This window comes from Lycorma delicatula, chromosome 13, assembly GCF_047948215.1.
Source record: "Lycorma delicatula isolate Av1 chromosome 13, ASM4794821v1, whole genome shotgun sequence".
NCBI classification, from domain to species: Eukaryota; Metazoa; Arthropoda; class Insecta; order Hemiptera; family Fulgoridae; genus Lycorma; species Lycorma delicatula.
This window is the reverse complement of record NC_134467.1, coordinates 45,717,713-45,736,872: the sequence shown is the minus strand read 5'-3', so window position 1 is coordinate 45,736,872 and position 19,160 is coordinate 45,717,713. Positions and strand designations below refer to the sequence as shown.

The 19,160-nt window shown below is 30.8% G+C and overlaps 1 protein-coding gene across 1 annotated transcript; it reads left to right on the top strand.

Moving 5' to 3' along the window:
- Window positions 1-6,896: 6,896 nt before the first annotated feature.
- LOC142333795 (uncharacterized) lies at window positions 6,897-18,912 on the top strand. The gene is made up of 5 exons (XM_075381316.1): window positions 6,897-6,997; window positions 9,140-9,292; window positions 10,636-10,773; window positions 13,033-13,161; window positions 17,279-18,912. The coding sequence occupies exons 2-4, from the start codon at window positions 9,143-9,145 to the stop codon at window positions 13,141-13,143; spliced, it is 399 nt and encodes a 132-aa protein (XP_075237431.1). The 5' UTR covers window positions 6,897-6,997; window positions 9,140-9,142; the 3' UTR covers window positions 13,144-13,161; window positions 17,279-18,912.
- Window positions 18,913-19,160: the final 248 nt, after the last annotated feature.

Genomic DNA, 19,160 nt, shown 5'->3' with positions numbered 1-19,160 from the left:
GTACTGAGCACAAATTGTCCTTTACTGTGGCTCATCAGGAATACAGAAAATCACCCAGCATGAGGAATCTTGTACAACCTTGTGTTAGTCTTGTCCAGGCTCTCTCTAACAATGTACAAAAAACTAACCAAAATGGTAAAGGGTCTGTTTGACTAAGTAAAGTCCCACACATCTGCTATTGCAACATTGAGCACAGGCAAGGAGAATGGTTACTTCTGCTACTAAGACCAATACTGGTTTACTGTAAACGACTGTAATCAATCGCTATCATATGAAATTCAATACACCATTTAACACAGCGAACAACCATGATCTTTGTGAAGGGATCTATTAAAACATTGCCTGTTTTCCCAGAGAAAACAAAATGCATCTGCTTTTCTCGATTGAGGGAAGATCTCATCTGTTTTTATGTGGTGAACCATGCACCCCGATTAGAATTTTAAGATTTTGTTTTGACAGTGATTGTCACATTTAAAGGAGTTGAAGGTAAAATATGTAAAAATGCTAGACATGCTGAGACTTCTGTCTAATACTCGTTGGATGGCTGATCAAGTATGAATGTTACAATTCTACCAAGCTCTGGTCTGTTCCTGCTTGGAGTATGTCTGTGTGGCTTATTTGTCTGCATGAGCCACTTATCGAACAAGAATGCTCACTGCAGTCCATCATTCATTTGCCCATCTTGCTACTGTTGCGTTTTGTTCAAGCACTGTTGTATGTATTTTAGTGAACAATAGTAAGCCCACTCTTTGGTATAGACAAACTGAATGATGTGCTCCCATGTAGCTTAAATTAAAGTGCAACCAAATTATCCAACCCCTTATCCACCTTAGACATGGTGTTCTCCATCCCACATCGTAATCAAGATAAGGAACACCCCAGACTAGTGCCATGATAGGCATCAGAGCTTAGCGCCTAGGTCTCTATAGATATATAATTATCTACAGATCTCAATATTATTCTCTTTGACAGCTCTCTCACTCTCTCCTTTTTTTATAAATTACTGTTTTAGTTTTTGTCAATATCATAAAAAGTTATACGAATCAGATTATCTTACAACAAGAATTTTATATTATTTTAAATAATATGAATCCGGATGCTATAGTTTATACAGATGGCTCTAAACACGGTAATTCTGTTGGATGTGCTTTTGTAGTTGTAGTTGTCAAACTACAAAAGCATGTCTATTGACATAGAACATATGCTATGTTGGTCTTACCATGCTTACGATGCTGGCCTTACCAGCATCGTCAGTCTTTGTTGCGGAGCTGTATGCTATTAATAAGGCTTAAATATAATTACAAACATATCGTCACATACTTTTCTGTTCAGATTCCACGAGTTCCTTTCAGACAATTAGTAACTTGTACTTTCGACTACATGTTCCCTGTGAGATTCAGTCTGATATTTCTGCGATGGTTTAATGTAATACAAATGTGAGCTTCTGCTGGATCCCTAGCTATAACATAATTTAAGCCAATGGGCATGCTGATTGTCCACAACAGCAGCTTCTTTGCAGGCTGCTTTCACTAACCGCATTGTTTTGAATGATCTTGTCTGTTTTATGAAGAGGATGGTTTATGATGAGTGGAGGAAAAGTGAATGGAATGCTACCATCAGCAATAAACTTCAGCCAGTTAAGAACAGTGTCACCGTGGATCTCTTCGTGCAGGAAAAACTATCAAGGAGAGGTTATTATTTGCAATTTTCTAATAGGATACACTAGACTCAATCATAGACATTCATGATGCAGAGCGATGCACCCTTTGTGTCCGCTGCTATTGCCGACTAATGCTACATCACATCCCTTATGACTGTTATGCAGCATTGCATTGGAAATTTAAATTAGGCCTAACCTTAGAAATATTTCAGGAAATAATATGACAATTTTATAGATTGCCTTGTAATTTCTTAAGACCTTGCATCTGTGTTCTTATACTTTATTATTGTAGTGTTTTGTATATTTATGTTTGGCGTATATCAGATTGTAATTTTGTTTTGATCTAGATTTTTACTATTGCTATTTCATTGTGATATTGCAAGTTTTAATAATTAATTCTATTTGTTTTATATTACGGTTGTTTAATTTTTAAGATTTACAGTTGATATTTTTAACTTATAATAATATTGATCTCTAATTACAACTCTTCATTGTGTGTCCAAGAATAAAAAAAATCCCTTTTTAAATTTCAAATTTCCTCCTATAACCGGTTTTGTCAGCTATATTCAACTGCTTGTAGCTTTTGATTTTTTTAAAAATATTGCTTAAATGGGTATATGCCTTTGAAATTTATCATACAACTGCCTGTATTTTGAACAAACTGAAATGGATTTTTAAAGGCCTTACTTTAAAAAGTCTATCATAATCAGGGTCTTCCTGTTTTTGCATGTCATTGTTATCATTTAGAGGTCTATGTGACACAAGCCAGTCAAAGCGATTTACACTCATAGTCTGTCTGACGTAAATCTTCTGCTGAGATCCAATAATCCTTGTAGCTAGCAGTTTTATTCCCAATAGTAAACTGATACCTATAAACAACTTTACGTCATACTCTGTAATATGTTTGTAAGTTTTTCACTGTTTAATTTATTTTGTACATATAAATTACTTTGAAATAAATTGATTCATCAGTTTCATCAGAAATAAAAAGATTAAACAAATCTTCAGAAGGTAATTCATCCCTTTCTTATTATTTTATTTTATCATGGCGGTGACCCACTTTCAAAAATATTTCTGGGAATGTGTAACATATTTGGTTTTCCCTGAGAGAATTTCTGGAGGGTCTGATTTTTCAATTGTAGGGCAATTTGAATCTATCATTATCTGTTTGAATTACTTTTTTTTCAACAGTAACTATATCTGGATCAATTTTGTTATATCTGGAACATTTTTCAGAATTTCATGAAGCTCTTTATCAGTACAGAGATTTCTGTTACTCATGGTGAAATCTGCATTTGAAAAAAAATGATAAAGACATTCTGCTAATGATTTATTGAAAAACATTTTATATATTTTCTATACCTGAAGGAATTTACCAAAACTAAAATCTTTTTCTCGTATTTTAATAATTTGTTACTTCATTACAAAACTGATATAAAAAAGTTATTTACAAGTTGAAAGATGAGTAATATGATTACACAAAAATAAGTGTAATATAATTACACAATAATAATAAATAATTATTATGTATAATAATATATACATAATAATAATAATAGTGATGTATGGTTGTACATATTATGGACTTCCAAAATAATGATAAAATTTAGTAATATTAGCTAAGTCAAATTTAAAATACTAATATGTTTAAAATAGTACAAAATATTAACTTAACATAAAATAAATAATTAAATGAAGATAAATTACTAATAACTGGACCCCCTGTGTTCATTAAACTTATGCTTGTGATAATAATAATAGCATGGAAATAATAAAGAAAAAATAAAGTCGGTTCAATTTATAAACACTATCAGTGTAGTGTAATTTCTTGAGCAACAGTTTGGCCAGTGAAGGCCTTAACTTGTGATGTAAGAGTGTGGATTTCAAAACATTTGGCCTCCATTTTAAAAATGGTTGTAACTGGTTACCCATATAAAGTACCAAAAATCATTTCTGCCACTAAATTATCAATTTTATTAACTTTCTTTATAAACAAAAGTTTAGATTTATAGTGTAGAAACGACTAGGTTAAATGTATAGAAAATATGGAATATGACACAGTCAACGGAGGAGAAACAAAAGTTGATGTGGATGCCATGGACTGATTATTCTCGCTATTTGCAATCTTTGAGCATTTTTCTGAACAGCTTGGGTCGATGCAGCTTGAATCGAAACATTCAGTGATTTCAAAATGAACTTGGGTATATGGTGGTACAATTCCAGTTCTGTAAACTCCTATGTGTTTTTGCTTTAGGTGTTCTCATAAATTTGAGGTGTAACTGGATCTTTTGAATTCATATTTTACATATTACTGTTGGAGAATTGTTCTCAAAAAAATTTCCCAGTAACGGATCGTTTATTCATAAAAAAAATGTAATGGGATGGCTAGTGACTCATAAGCACTGAGGGTCTGCAGATCTACCGGCCTGTAATGAGTATGTTCATGCCACCGAGGAAGCCAGACTCAAGTTATGGATAGACTCCATGTGCGAGTTGGAGCGCAACCACTGGCAGCTTGCAAAATCATGTTACCGGCCAAAGCCATTGCACGTGCTGTCCAGTGTTCGATGTGGGTTTGTGGGTTTGGTGGTCATGACACTTTAACATCTGTGGCGACTTACCAGGCGTACCTCAACACTTTCCAGATGCTCTGGAGGGTGAAACAGAGGTCGGCGTTAGGGCGGGGACTATGCTCTTCCTTGGCGTATGGGCTGTGGATCTCGTAGATATAGACCAAGTGGTTTCTCGAATGGCACTGAAAAAGACACAGGAGATTAACCAACTTCACCCGGATGTATTCTACCATCTGCTTCCTGTCATAAGAGAACGGCTTGGAAGGCTGTTCTCTTGGTGCTTAAGCTGTAGCTGCTTCCCAACTTGTGGGAAAGTGGCTTTGGTGAGGGTGCTCTTAAAACCAGGAAAGGATCCTAGTGAGGTCGACAGTTATCGATCCATCAGCCTCTTGCCGGTAATCGGCAAGTTGCTTGAAAGGCTGTTTGTGGAACTGCTCTGGGAAAGCATTGAGGTGAACTGTTTTCTAAATCGACAGTATGGCTTCACGAAAGGGGTTGGCACCGAGGATTGCATCTTAAATGCTCCTTCCGAGGTGGAAAGCGCCGACTGTAAATATGTTTTAGCAATTTTTATAGACATACAGGTAGGCATTTCCTTCCTAGTGTTGGAATGCAATGTTCCCGTAGCCCTGCAGGCCGTGGTACGTGACTATTTGTCTAACCGTACGGCTCTGTTTAAGTATGCACACCTTGTTGTGGAAAAATCCGTCAGGGAAAGCCCGCAGGGTTCCGTTCTCGGTCCCCTTGTGTGGAAGCTGGTATTCGACGGATTTCTGGGATTGACATTTCCAGAAGAGGTTACAGCCCAGGCTTTGGCTGATGGCTGTGTCTCCTTTTAGTTCGTGGTAATTCACGACCACGGGTAGAAGACCGGACGCAGGCGGCCTTGTCAACCGCAGAGGGCTGGATGAACATTTAAAATTTAAAGATTAGTGCCCAACACTAAGTTTATGCTTCTCAAGGATGTAGACAAATTATCGTACAGTCGTAACCTTCACATTAAACATAAAGGCTGTGTAATCAGCCGTGTTAGAGTTCTTAATTACTTAGGTGTTTTGTTTGATGAAAAGTTACTGTTTAGCAACCACATTAGGCAACTAGCGGCGGACGCCGTCTCAATATGCACAAACTTAGGAGGATTGCTCGGAAAGACCTCGAAAGCATGACCTCATACGCCGCGCCAGTTTGGGCGCATAGGTTGGATATGAATAGAGAGAGCACTTGTCAAAATTAAAGGAGTGCCCAGCGCAGAGCCTTAATTGTATGCACTGGTGTTTTTAAAACAATCTCCTGCCAGGGTACCACCATATTGGGAAAGGCTCTTCCACTCGATTTAGTGGTAAAGTTCGGGCAGCTATGTGGAAATTGCGAAGAGGTCGGGAGCCGAAGTACTTGGATGCCGGGCCTGTACCGGAGCGGAACGGTGATCATAATGCACCGGATCTAAATTTCGTTCATTTAAACCCGTCTCCCGTCTGCGGAAGAAGCTACATAGAAAGAGAATTATAAAATAAGAATGAATCCAATATTTTAAATAGTTACTTAAGATTATTACCGTCCAGCAAAGACAAACAGCAGATATAATTAAACACGTCGTTTAGTATAAAATGCGTTGCACGAAATATTTATGCAGATCAATAGAGACTGTGATGGAATATTAATGTGAGTGAATGTCTTATTTGTAATTAATTGTACAATGATGAATAATAATTGTACAATGATGAATAAAGCCGGCATCTTCTTTGTTGCGTATGGGTGCGCCTTATTTAATACTTTTCCCGACTAATATAAATTGGAGTAGTCGAATATAAAAATTAATCACCGACGAATTAATAGATTAAAGAATTTAATCAATAGTCTCATGCCTTTTCCTTTTCGATTTAGCCTCGAGAACCGCCGTAAGGTATTACTTCAGAAGATGATATGTAAGTGAAGTATAGTCTTGTACAATCAGGTCGACCGAGACTATTGTTAGGTATTGCTACATAGGATGAGATATGAACGATTTGTAGCGTATAAAAATGCTATGCCTGACCGGGATCTCCGGATGAAAGGACGAGACGCAACCACTCGCAGCTCCAGGGCCGACTCCGAGATGTTTGGTTAATTGAAACCCAACCACCAGAGAGCACCGGTTTTCACGATGCCTCCGCGACGCTATTATTTGGTAGCGGATATCCTCAACGACGTAAAAAACCCCAAAAAACTAATTTCTTATAAAATATGTGAAGTATAAAAAAATATATATAAAATTTGGGTCAGTTTGTCGCTATACAGATCTCCGATCATGGACATATATCTATAATGTAATTAAAAATGATTAACGGTTGTTTAATATATTAACGTTAATATTATTTGATTTTTATGTTTAACTACTTTCGTATTTGTATTGTATTACTTTTATGATGAACAAAAACATTATTATTAAATGCAAGCCCATTTTTTTAAATAAAGTAATACATAACAATACCTTCTAAGAATTTTTTTTTAAATTTCAGTAAATTCATTTTTTTTTACATTGAACATTTTTAAATGTTCTAGAAAAAAACATTTATTTATTAATTCTGATGTTCATTATCTTTTATATATATATATATATATATTTTTTTTTTTTTCCCCCCCAAACTCATCGTGTATTGTAATATAAAATTTTATGTGTTGGCATCACGGTTACTATTTCCGTGGAAGGATTGTGACAGAAAGTTATATATTTTAATTTCTTTCGTATATTTTCGTTGGCGTTCTCAATTGTTTATCTCGCTAAGTAAGTAATTTTACACTATAATTAGAATTTAAGTTTGATTTATTTTTTGTAATAAAAAATCGATAATGTGGCCGTAATCCTGTGATGTAAATTCATTTTACGTAAATATTTATTCCATGACATTGCCTCTCGTTCATAATTAAAGTTCACAGAATTTTATAATTCATATTGAATTTTAATACCGATGAGAATCTCCATTCCTTTGAGCAGATGGTGATCCTTTTCTGAATGTTTCTGCTGCCTGTTTTTCAGACAATGAAGCTTCCCGCTTTCACAAGCTTCCTCACATAATGGTCGTATCTAGTTTCGATGTGATTTGTTTTTATTGTGGAACATCGGGTTTTTTTTTTGTAACTTTAATGGCACTCTGAATGATATGGCTTTGAATTAACATCAAGAGCACAAACTTCCTTTAACTATATGTCAAGCCAAACCAAGCATTTGGTTGTCTCTACTGCAGCAACATTCAGCTTTCATAGAAGAGAGTGATGCTCGTTTCTGCAATTACTTTACCACATAACTTGTCTGCCCCAGTTTTTAACCCTTTGAGGTTCGAACATTTTTTTGGGAGATTGTTTAAAAAAAATAATACATGCTTATATTATTGTTGGTAAAAAAACTGTACAGTATGTAAACCTGAAAATTTCATGATTTTTTACTAGAAATTAATAAATTTTAGTCAAATTTGTAAAATTACGTTTTTTAAAACTTTCAGTTTACAAATCACTATCAGATTGAACATTCCTAAGATCCTGATCAATCTTAATCGTGCGTTTGAAATTCACCACCCATTTTATGTATTACAGCAAACATCAGAAACAATGATAAACGCAGTGTTATTTGTATGATATGCCACAGTCCAATAAATACAGTATTGTAATATAAATAAAATAAAGCTCCCTTTTCATTCTGAACAAACTATGATTTCATGGCCAACTCAATACAATAACAAACAAACATGATTAAATGTTCTATAAAAATAAGAGCATAAACAGTTAAGTTCAAAGTAATTATTTTGGTTTACCTATCGAATATTAATTGCGATGTTATGTTTGACTTTAAACAATAACAAATGTAATCTCTATCAAGTGGACTGTTCTGACACCCAAACATGTGATTAGTACAAACATCATTTTGGTACTGACGAAATTTCATCAGTTCATCTTTCTCACTCAAAATGAGATTGACAAAAAATCAGCTGTTGGTCTTTTTAGCATAAACTGAACCTGATGAAAAACTGTCAAGTGGTCTTTAAAGAATTAAGGAGAGTTCCACTAGTTGATCTTGAAGTCACTTTGTCACTAACATAGTTTACATCACTTTGCGCCTCAATTTTCTACTGTTTGTTTTACTGTATGTAATGCCATCTTCAGAAATAATTTCAAATATCTGAAAATTCCTTTTTACCAAATTAAAATGGTCCTTTATTGCCTGACTGTGCTCTAGATGCAACAATTAAGGCAAATCTTAAGTCTGGTGTGTGTTCCTGAAGCTAAATAATTTAAGTTTCCAACCATTTTCCTTTAATGTCCACCGAGTCTTGCTTTATAATTAATTGACAGTAAACACCTATCCACCCTTGGCATTCTGGACATTTCTTTAGTAGCTGCTATGTTTGATTCTGATGAAAAGAATTTATTTCTTTACCTATCGCTTCATTTCATTCAGATGCTTTGACACACTATATAGCCTCTTTATAATTTGAAAGTGTTTCTTGAAAAAGAGTAACAGTACCCTTTTTGATAACTTGAAGGTTTTGGTATCTATCCTCGTTATTATCTGTTGCTACTGCATGTGAAATCAAATTTTCAGCTGTTCTTTCTTCTTTAGAAATAAAATTATTTCCTAGTCATTTTGGGTTTTTCAGTAACGTCTTTACTCTGTATAAGAATCAGTGAGCCACAAGCCGTGTCACATGGCCTCACAGATAGATTTAAGTTGAGCTGCACGTGGTAATCATTATGTTAATATTATTTCGCTGTTCTCTTGCATCAATATCAAACAACTTCATTTAAGCTACCATAAAACAAGAACAGTCATTCAGTAATTACAAGAGGTGTGTTTATAACAGTATTTATAAATTTATATTTTTATTATGGATATATTTTTAATTTTTATTTGTTTGTTTTCTTTTTTTTACAGATAATGACTGCACCTGCAAATAATACTTTTATTAATGAAGCTCTGCCTCTTAATAAAGATATTAAATTAGAGACTGAACAAGAAAATGTAGCAGAAATGACTTGCTTTTTTTTACCACCCCACGTGACTGAAACTGATAAATCATCTGAGCATGTAAGCTTTTTTTTTATGTTTGGCCATATAAGGACTATGAAGCAATATTTTTCATTAATTTCTCATTCTTTGTGTTTTTTTGTTTATCCTTCTCTTTGAAATCTTTTAACATTTTTCTATAATGTACTATCGCCTTCAAATATTTTCATTTCATTTGAAACCACTGAAATCTATTGTTGATTTCCATTCTTTTTGCTGTAAATGTGGTAGAAGATCGGTTTTGTGAGGGTTAAAAATGATTTTGTTCTTCTTTTTCAGGTGGATATTGGGATTTTCTTGGTTTCTTTGTATTTGTAATTTCCATTTATATTCTTGTATTCTTATTGGTCATAGGACTTTTCTCAAGTTTTTACCTTCTTTTATTCTGTTGGACTAAGTTGTCTGTTTTTAAAATGAATATGCATCTGATGTAAACAGGTGCAGCTCTACTTATTACTACTTGATTATTTTAGTATCTGATTTAGGCATCTTCTGAGATATTCTTTTTGTTGAAGATATCTTTTGTTAGTTGATAGGCTTATTTTAATATTCTCATTCGTGCTTGATTGGCTTTTTTATCTAAACCATTAATTTGGGTTATTTCTCCCATAAATTAAAATTTGTTGACTTTATTGATTTTCCCATATTTTGTTATTTAGGAACTTTAGGGAATCTTGGACGGTTATGAATTCTGTCTTTTTGATAACAGTTTTTAGCCTTAGTATGCGATTAATTAGATTCTAATTTGAAGTCCTTTTGAAAGGATTTTGTATGTCATAGGTAAGAGGTTAATCCTTTTGTGGTTATTTACTTCTGTATCATTTTCATATTTGTGTAGTGGATGTATTAATGCATTTTTCCAATCTTGTGGAATTTTTTTGAGTTTTCCATATTTCTTTCTTAAGTTTTTTCTTTGCTGTTTGCATGATCCTTTTGTAATTCTGCTGCAATCAAGCCATCATCTGTTACCTTGTTTATTTTCTTGATGAGTTTGTCTATTTTTATTTCCTTATGTGTTTTTGATTTGTCAGTTCATATTGCTGAATTTTGGAATTGAAATCTTACCTTAGGTTCCTCATAGTTTAATAGTTTTTCAAAGTACTTGCTAGAATTTTGTTGCTGTCTTTAGCATTTTTAACATTTAAATTTGGATGTTAATATTTAACAAAAGAAAGGTTTTTGTGACTATCCCACATAAAACCTTGCACATTAAAGTTGCCTAATAATAATAATATAACAGTCGCTGAACTGTTAATGTGTGTTGTAAGTGAATTAGAATTGCAATTTATTTTTATTTTATAAATTATACACATAATCATAAACATATTTAATTTATAGCATTCATATTTTGTTTTGTATTACAGGATTTAGTACAGCTGAAAGAGGAACCGCTAGATGTTATTAATGGTGATATTGAAAAAGATCCTTTAGCAATTGAAGAGACCAACTTGGTTAAATTAGAACATTTAAAAGTTGAAAATGAAAGGGTCATCTTAAAAAAGGTAAAAACTAATTTAGTTTTTAAAGAAAATTATAATATTGTGAATAAACTAATTTACTTCTCAGATGGCTCAGCAGCACAATATAAAAATCGTGAAAATTTTGTGAATTTAATGTATGATGAGGATGACTTTGGTGCAGGGGCAGAATGGCATTCGTTTGCCACATCACATAAAAAAGTGCATTTGTTGGTTTTGGTGATAGTCTTAAAAGTAAAGTAAAGTCTTAAAGTAAAAGTAAGGAAAAAGTTGGTTTTCCTTAAATTTCTGATATAGAAGGTTTTGTCTTGTGCATTATAATGGTGCTTCGTGGTTAGCTTGTGTATTATCTAAAAAAGAATCAACAGAAGAAGTGGAAGTAAGTTTTCCTCACTTTCAAGGTCCATCTCCTTTTTATGTTTTTCCAGCACACAGTGATATTCTAATATTACCTCGACAGGAAATACTAACAGAAGTTAATCCGTAAACTGTTTCTGGACATAGATAAACATTATCTGAAAAGGAAATTACTTGGGCAAATGAAAAACTTCATTTGGTATTTCAAATAACCAAATAAACACTTTTAAAATTTAATTCTATACTAATGTTCTTTGTATAATTTTTAAGTAGCAATAATTAAAAGCCAATGAAAATATCAGATTACATTTATTAAATCATTATAAAAAATTTAATTATTTAGAAGCATTACTTTGAAAAATTAATTAGTACGTTACCATTCTCGCTTTTTGTGATTAGCTTCTGGAATCACTGCAAGATATTTCTTCAGAGGATGATATATATGAATTATAAATGGAGTCTAGTCTTGTGCAGTCTCAGGTCGACCATTCCTGAGATAGGCAGTTAATTGTAACCCAACACCAATATCCTTGATCTAGTAAAATTCAAATCTGTATAAAAGTACGCCTCTGTACTGACTTTACTAGGATTTGAACCTTAGAACTTTCTTTTAAACAGATTTGAATACTAGATCATTAATAACTGTGTTTTCCTTTTGCGGTTGAGTTTCAATTATAACCACACATCTTAGGAATGGTTGACCTGAGATTGTACATGACTAAACTTCATTTTTCGTTCATACATATCATCCTCTGAAATAATAACATTTCATTCCAGAGACTAATCAGAAAAAGACAGTCCATTAGGATTAATCAATACATAAGTGCTGTTGATTTATTTTATGATACTATTGTTAAAATTAATATAAACTAAAATATTTATTTAAAATAACTGCTACTGGAGTGAAACTGTTAATTTAAGAATTTATAAAACTTTAATTTGAAATTCTTATTGATTTGCCTTACTTTCTGTGTACTGTGCAAGATTTTAAGATTGTCAAAATGTACAAATCACGAATGCCATAACTGTAATTATTTAAAGATCTGCTTTAAATATCTCTTCTATTAGAAGAGATAAGTCTTGAGAATTATATTTTATATATAATTATGTTTTATACTTGTGTTTTTATGATCACTTAAAAATGTTTGAGATTGTTTTACATACAATTATTAACTTAATTTCACTTAAAATCAAAATGATTATCAACATCATTATGACTTAACATTTATTGCTGTCTTGTTATAAAACTAATTACTAATTTTTAAAAAAGTAAATTTTTCTAAAACATTGACATATTTTGTTTTTTATCTCCTGATCCCAAAGCAGTCCTCATTTCAAATTTTCTCAACTGCTTCATAGTATAATGTCAAATAGCATATATATATATATATATTAACAAATTAAAGACTGGTTTTTCTGTTATTCAAGGTCACATGTGGTAACATTTAAATCATAATTTATAAAAATATAGATTTGTATATCATATGAAAGAGCATCAAATGATTTAAAATGAGAGCAAGTTTATCATTCTACCTTAGCAAATAGCAAAGTTATGTTGTTGAACTAACACTACGACCACAAGTCAAAATTTGCCATTTTCCGGAAAATGTGAAGATCTGTAAAAACAAAACAGTACAGTTAATTCGTACAAAGTTTTATGAAAAAACCAGTTGCTCAAGTTGTGTTTTGTTGATTTAACATGGAATGACGTGTATGGTAACTGGTAAATATATTAGGTAATGTTTTACTGGTTTTCCCACACAAAACCTTGCACATTACACTTACCTAATAATAATTTAACTGTGGCTGCACTGTTAATGTGTATGGTGAGTGAATTAGAGATACGTTTATTTTAATTTTATAAATTATACAAATAATCATAAACATATTTACTTTATAGCATTCATACTTTGTTTTTTATTACAGGAAGTAGATTTAGAACAACTGAAAGAGGAATCGCTAGATGTTATTAATGGTGATATTGAAAAAGATCCTTTAGCAATTGAAGAGCCCAACGTGGTTAAATTAAAAAATTGAAAAATTGAAAATGAAAGTGTAAGTGTATTAGATTTTTCAGTGGAACACCAGTTACCCAGATCGACGTTTGCAAGGCCAAAGCTTGATAATTGGAAAGGGTAATTTAAAAAACTGCTATTATACATACTGTACATATTCTAATATTTTATAGGTAACAAGCTACGGAAAAAAGTATAAAGAAAAATAAATGTATTTCAGTAATATTAAAATAAAATTTTTAATATATGTACAGTATAAGAAAATACTGTAAAGTGGTATTAAAAAAGCAATGTGTAGAAATTTTCTTTTATGATTACTTTAACGAAGACCTAGATATACATATTATTTTTGCTAAACGAATTACAAAGATTCAGTTAAAAAATGCAGTAAAATAAAGATTGATAAAAAAAGTCCTTTTGAAGAAAATATGTTTTTGAATAGTCTTTAAATTTTTCAAATAATGTATTAATTTTTTTAAATTACATACTCTGAATTTAAGCAGTGTGTAGTTAGTTGGATATCTGGAAAATTGGTGTTCCACGTGTTAACTTTTCATTATGTAAATTTTGGATTACGTACAGTATCTCAACTTGTTTGTGTCTGTATATATATATATATATATATATATTTTTTTTTTTTTTTTTTTTCGCCCACCAAGCTGATTTAATAGTAAAGTCGTTGGAAATCAGTTGTTTAACAATTGAGAATTATTTAAAACAATTTCCTTCTTTTTTGCCTATTTTTTCTTTTAATTCTTGGATTATTCATTCAACCTTGTTTTATGCCTTTTTCTAACTGAATTGTGTATGCTACTCTTAGCTGGGATTCTATTATTCAGAAATTTTTTAGCAAATATTTGATGTGTTCCTGGAAAGGATTTAAGAACAGTGAGCTATTAAGGCAGCAGAAAAGCACAACTTACGGAACGAAACTTAGTTAAATACATTGATGAAAAGGTGTGTACCATAGAAGTGCTAATTTGTAAGAATTAAAAAAATATCATGCAGTACGAGATGTTTTAATTTTAATTATTATAAATTTATTATCATTGTATTATTTAGATCTTATAAGATATTATATTTATTATATATTATATTAATTTAATATATAATTATATATTATCAATAATATTTTCTTTGTTTTCTTATATATATATATATATATATATATATATATATACACTTTATAATCTACAGGATTTCCATAGTAAAAGTATCCAAAAGTACATCTTGATAACTTTTTTTTTTTACTAAACTTAGCAACTCGTCATGTTTTAATGTAGCTAAAAAAAGTGTATGCACTTTTTTTAGCTGGTCAGATGCCTAGACAATAATCTAACTCTTGCTAGGTGTTTGGGAGCATCTGCGGCATTATTAGACCAAACACCTTTAAATTTTTTGTGTTAAATCATTAAAATCTCAATATTTTCTTTGGTATAATTTATAATAAAACCCCAAGCAAAAACATCCAGAGAAGTGATATCTGAGAGATGTAGGTGGCCATGGAGTTGGACTTCCTCGTCTGATCCAATATCTGGAGAAGTGTTTTCCAGGAACATGCTAATGTTGTGATAGAAGTTTAATGGAGCACCATTTTGTTGAAAACTGTATCCTCCAGCAATGTAAGGAACAGCAAATTTTGAAACATGTTGACATGTGTGTGCCCTGTCACAGTGGACTCTATGAAAAAAAAACAGTTCTGTAACATCATTTTTCCCCGTCATAGCCGACACTTACTTTCAGTATGTTCCTTGTTCCTTTCATTCTTGATTACTGTATGGAGTTTTCGGTACAAGAAATTTGACATTGTCTTTAATTATCCCAAATGTATGAAAAGTATCCTCATCACTAAATAAAATATTATTAAGATTGTTTCAATGTGGTGATTATCTCTGCAGCAAACTGATATAATGGGCGGCAATCATTTGGTTTAATATGAAGAAGCAGCTGTAATGTATTCTTGCAAATGGAGTGCTTGTGACCGATGTCGTGAACAGTTGAAAAAGGAGGAATCTTCAGTCCATAACTAGATATATATATATTAGATGTAATAGACTTATCTGGCAGTGAATGTATCGCTTACTTTATGCACAGTCTCTTTAACTAACTGAAACCTTCTGATGATTTCCAGTTTGTGAAACCCATCTTCTAGTCTCCAATTCGTATCCTTGAAATACAATAGATTTGGATGTAGGAGAATTGACATTCAATTCAGTTCATAGAAGCCGTTGAACATACATAATTGATTGAAAGCAAAGCATAAACTGAACATTTTTTGTGGGGGGTCTGCATCTTGATGGACTACAATTGTGTTCAATTTGGTTTGTCTGCACGTGCATATTCTGGTGACTCTGAGAGTATACTGAACAAATCTTTGAGATATATTCTGTCGTTTTAGCCTACATTTAAGAGATAACAGTGACTTTTCTTGTACGCCATTAGTTTTGGATGCTTTCAGCCCAGACTTCCTGTATATAAAATGTATGGGTTTGTAGGTCTGATCAGCATCTATATAGATAAAATGTGTATAATAAATATATAACCTGTTATAAATTTGCTAAATAGTTAGTTTTGTTGGTTTTCCTAAAACATGCTTATGATAATAAAATTTCAGCCAATATGTAAATATACTGCAAGAGAAGTAAAGTTCCTTATTACAGAAAAGTTAACTCATTGATGATTAATTAATATCCAAAACCACTTTGATTATGAATATATCTTTAAAATATTCAATTTTTTTATACGTGTTTAGTGACTTTACAAGATATAATACTTAATGTTATTGCAATTCAAATAGTTTTACGTTATTCATAATTACCTTTGAATTATTAGTAATTTTTAATTTACAGGTTATTATTGATAAAGAAAGGAACCTACAAGGGAAGTACCAAGAATCGCATTACTCAAAAGAGATGTGTGAATAATTCAGTATATGATAGAATTATGAAAGAAAAATCCATTGAATATAATCAAAGTTATAGTTCAAATTCACATTTAAATATTCATACAAAAACGAAAAATTATGATAGTAATTTCTGCCAAAAAAGTTTTAGTGATGTTTCTTATTTAAAGATGCATATTAATTTACATTCCAAGAAGAAAAATTATGTATGTCAATTTTGTCAAAAGTCATTTAATTTTGGAAGCAGTTTAACGAGGAATCTTAAAAAAACATACAAATAAGAAAAATTATATTTGTAAGTTTTGTCATAAGTCATTAAATTCTGAATGCTGTTTAAAGCATTTAAAGATCCATCTTGCTACTCATATGAGGGAGAAAAATTATGTACGTAAATTTTGAATTTTGTCAAGAGTCATTTAAACAAAAGCAATTTAACAACACATCTTAATATTCATAAAAACGAGAGAAAATATGTTTGTACCTTTTGTCAGAAGTCTTTTAATCAAAGTTCCAATTTAAAATCACATTTAAATATTCATACTAAGGAGAAAAATTATATTTGTAACTTAGCTCTTTAAACAAAGCTTCCAGTCACTTTTGAAGTCATATGTTTGGAATATGATGTCTTGGATGTAGGAGAATTGATATTTAATTCAGTTTGTACAAGCCGTTGAACATGCATAACTAATTGAAACTACTAACCAAAGCATGTATCTTGACAGTTGCATTGGAGTCGGCTTGTCTGCATTTGTGTATTCTGCTGAATTTGAGAGTATACTGAACAAATCTTGGGGATATATCCTGTGGTTTGAGCTTATGTTGTAAGGGATTTCAAGGACTGGTTTCCTAAATATAGGCCATTAGTTTTAGATACCTTTACCCCAGACATCGTGTATATAAAATGTGCGGGTTTGTAGATGTGATCAATATGAATGTGGAAGTAATAAATATATTGACCTGTTATAAATTTGCTAACTGGTTAGTTTTGTTGGTTTTCTTAGAACATGCATTTCATAATAAAGTTTCACTCCAGATTATAAACATACTATAAAATAAGTGAAGTTCCTTATTATACTAAAGTTAACTCTATGATTAATTAATATTCAATACCATGTTGATTATGAATATGTTTAAATTATTCAATTTTTTATACATATTTTGTGGCTTTTTGAAAGGTAACACTTATTAATGTTATTGTAATTAAAATAATTTTTTATTAATTCATAATTATAACAAAAAATAACTTAATTTGCAGGTTGCTATGGATAAAGAAACCAACGGAAGTACCAATAATTTTATTACTTATAAGAGCATAAATAATTCGTTAAATGATGGAATTATAAGTGAAAACCCCATTGAATGTAATTGTGCATATGGTGATGAGTAGTGAAAACAAGTTGATTGAGCAAAAAGGAAAAGAATTGGTTTGTGAATATTGCAATGAAAGATTCAGATGTAACTGTTATTTAAAGAGACACATTAACATTCATACTAAACAGAAAAAAAATAGTAACTTTTGCCAAAAGTCATTTAATTTTGAAAATGTTTTAAAGAGACATCTTAATAATATTAATACAACAGAGGAAAATTATGTTTGTAACTTTTGTCAAAAGTCATTTAATCGCAAAAGCTGTTTAAACAGACATATTAATATTCATACAAAAGAGAAAAATTATATTTGTAACTTTTGTCAGAAGTCTTTTCATCATAGTTCTACTTTTAAATCACATTTAAATATTCATACTGAGAAGAAAAATTATATTTGTAACTTTTATCAGAAGTCTTTTCAGCATAGTTCTACTTTAAAATCACATTTAAATATTCATACTAAGGAGAAAAATTATGATTGTAACTTTTGTCAGAATTCCTTTAATCGTAAGTACCATTTAAAGACACATGTTAATAATATTCATACTAAGGAGAAAAATTATATTTGTAACTTTTGTCAGAAGTCTTTTCATAATAGTTCTACTTTAAAGACACATGTTGATATTCATACTAAGGAGAAAAATTATATTTGTAACTTTTGTCAGAAGTCTTTTCATAATAGTTCTACTTTAAAGACACATTTTAATATTCATACTAAGGAGAAAAATTATATTTGTAACTTTTGTCAGAAGTCTTTTAATACTAAATACAATTTAGTGAGACATTTTAATATTCATACAAAAGAGAAAAATTAATTTATAACTTCTGTCAGAAGATGTTTAATCGTTTTTCTAATTTAAAGTTGCGTATTAATTTACATCCCAAAAGGAAAAATTATGTATGTAAATTTTGCCAAAGTCTTTCAATTGCAGTTGTAATTTTAAAACACATTAATTTCCACTTAAAGAAAAAAATTAATATTTGTAACATTTATCAAAAATCTTTTAATCAGATTTACATTTTGGAAAGACATCTTAACAATATCCTTATTAGAGAATCATTATGACCTTTTAAGAAAGTTGATTAAGGAAAAACGTAATAGCATTCTTTAATATGTGTATAATTTAAAACTAGTATGACAAAATTTTTCTAATGTTTATAATGTAACGTTACATTTTTCTCATTTTTGTATGTTACAACTTAAGGCCGGGAATTTCTATCTTGTTTGCCTCAAACGCAGATTTGTATATTACTGTAGTTTAAAATATATGATGAGTATGTTTATGAACATTTTAAGCCCAGTACCATGGCAGTCAGAAAATTTGGTGTAAAGTTCTCAAGTGAGACTGTACAAATCACAAGTTTAAATGTGCTTTCTTGAACATTTTTTTTCTCAAATAACGCTGATCTTGAATGAATCTAAAGCCTCATTATGATTTTATATTAAGTTTAACTTCACATCGTACACGAGTAACATGTACATTACATTTGAGTAATGTTTTCAAATATTAAAACCAAACAAGCTTGAACAAACAATAATATTCAGATATAAATATTATTAAGAATATTTTTTTTTGGATGTAAAAGGTTTTTATTCATTAAGACTAAAAAGTTAAAATAAAATAAAAATTACAATAATATATTTGATTACATATAAAAAATTATTTTTTAAAAAAGCTTTTATTTAATTAATATTAATATTAACATTAATAAAAAAAGGAAACAAATTAGACAACCCTCTAAAAAGTAAAAAATAAGAATTAAATCAA

Coding starts and splice junctions, on each gene's coding strand:
- LOC142333795 (XM_075381316.1), top strand. CDS start 9,143: ATGACTGCACCTGCAAATAATACTTTTATTAATGAAGCTCTGCCTCTT. Junction 9,293..10,635: donor CTGATAAATCATCTGAGCAT/GTAAGCTTTTTT, acceptor TTTGTATTACAG/GATTTAGTACAGCTGAAAGA. Junction 10,774..13,032: donor AAAGGGTCATCTTAAAAAAG/GTAAAAACTAAT, acceptor TTTTTATTACAG/GAAGTAGATTTAGAACAACT.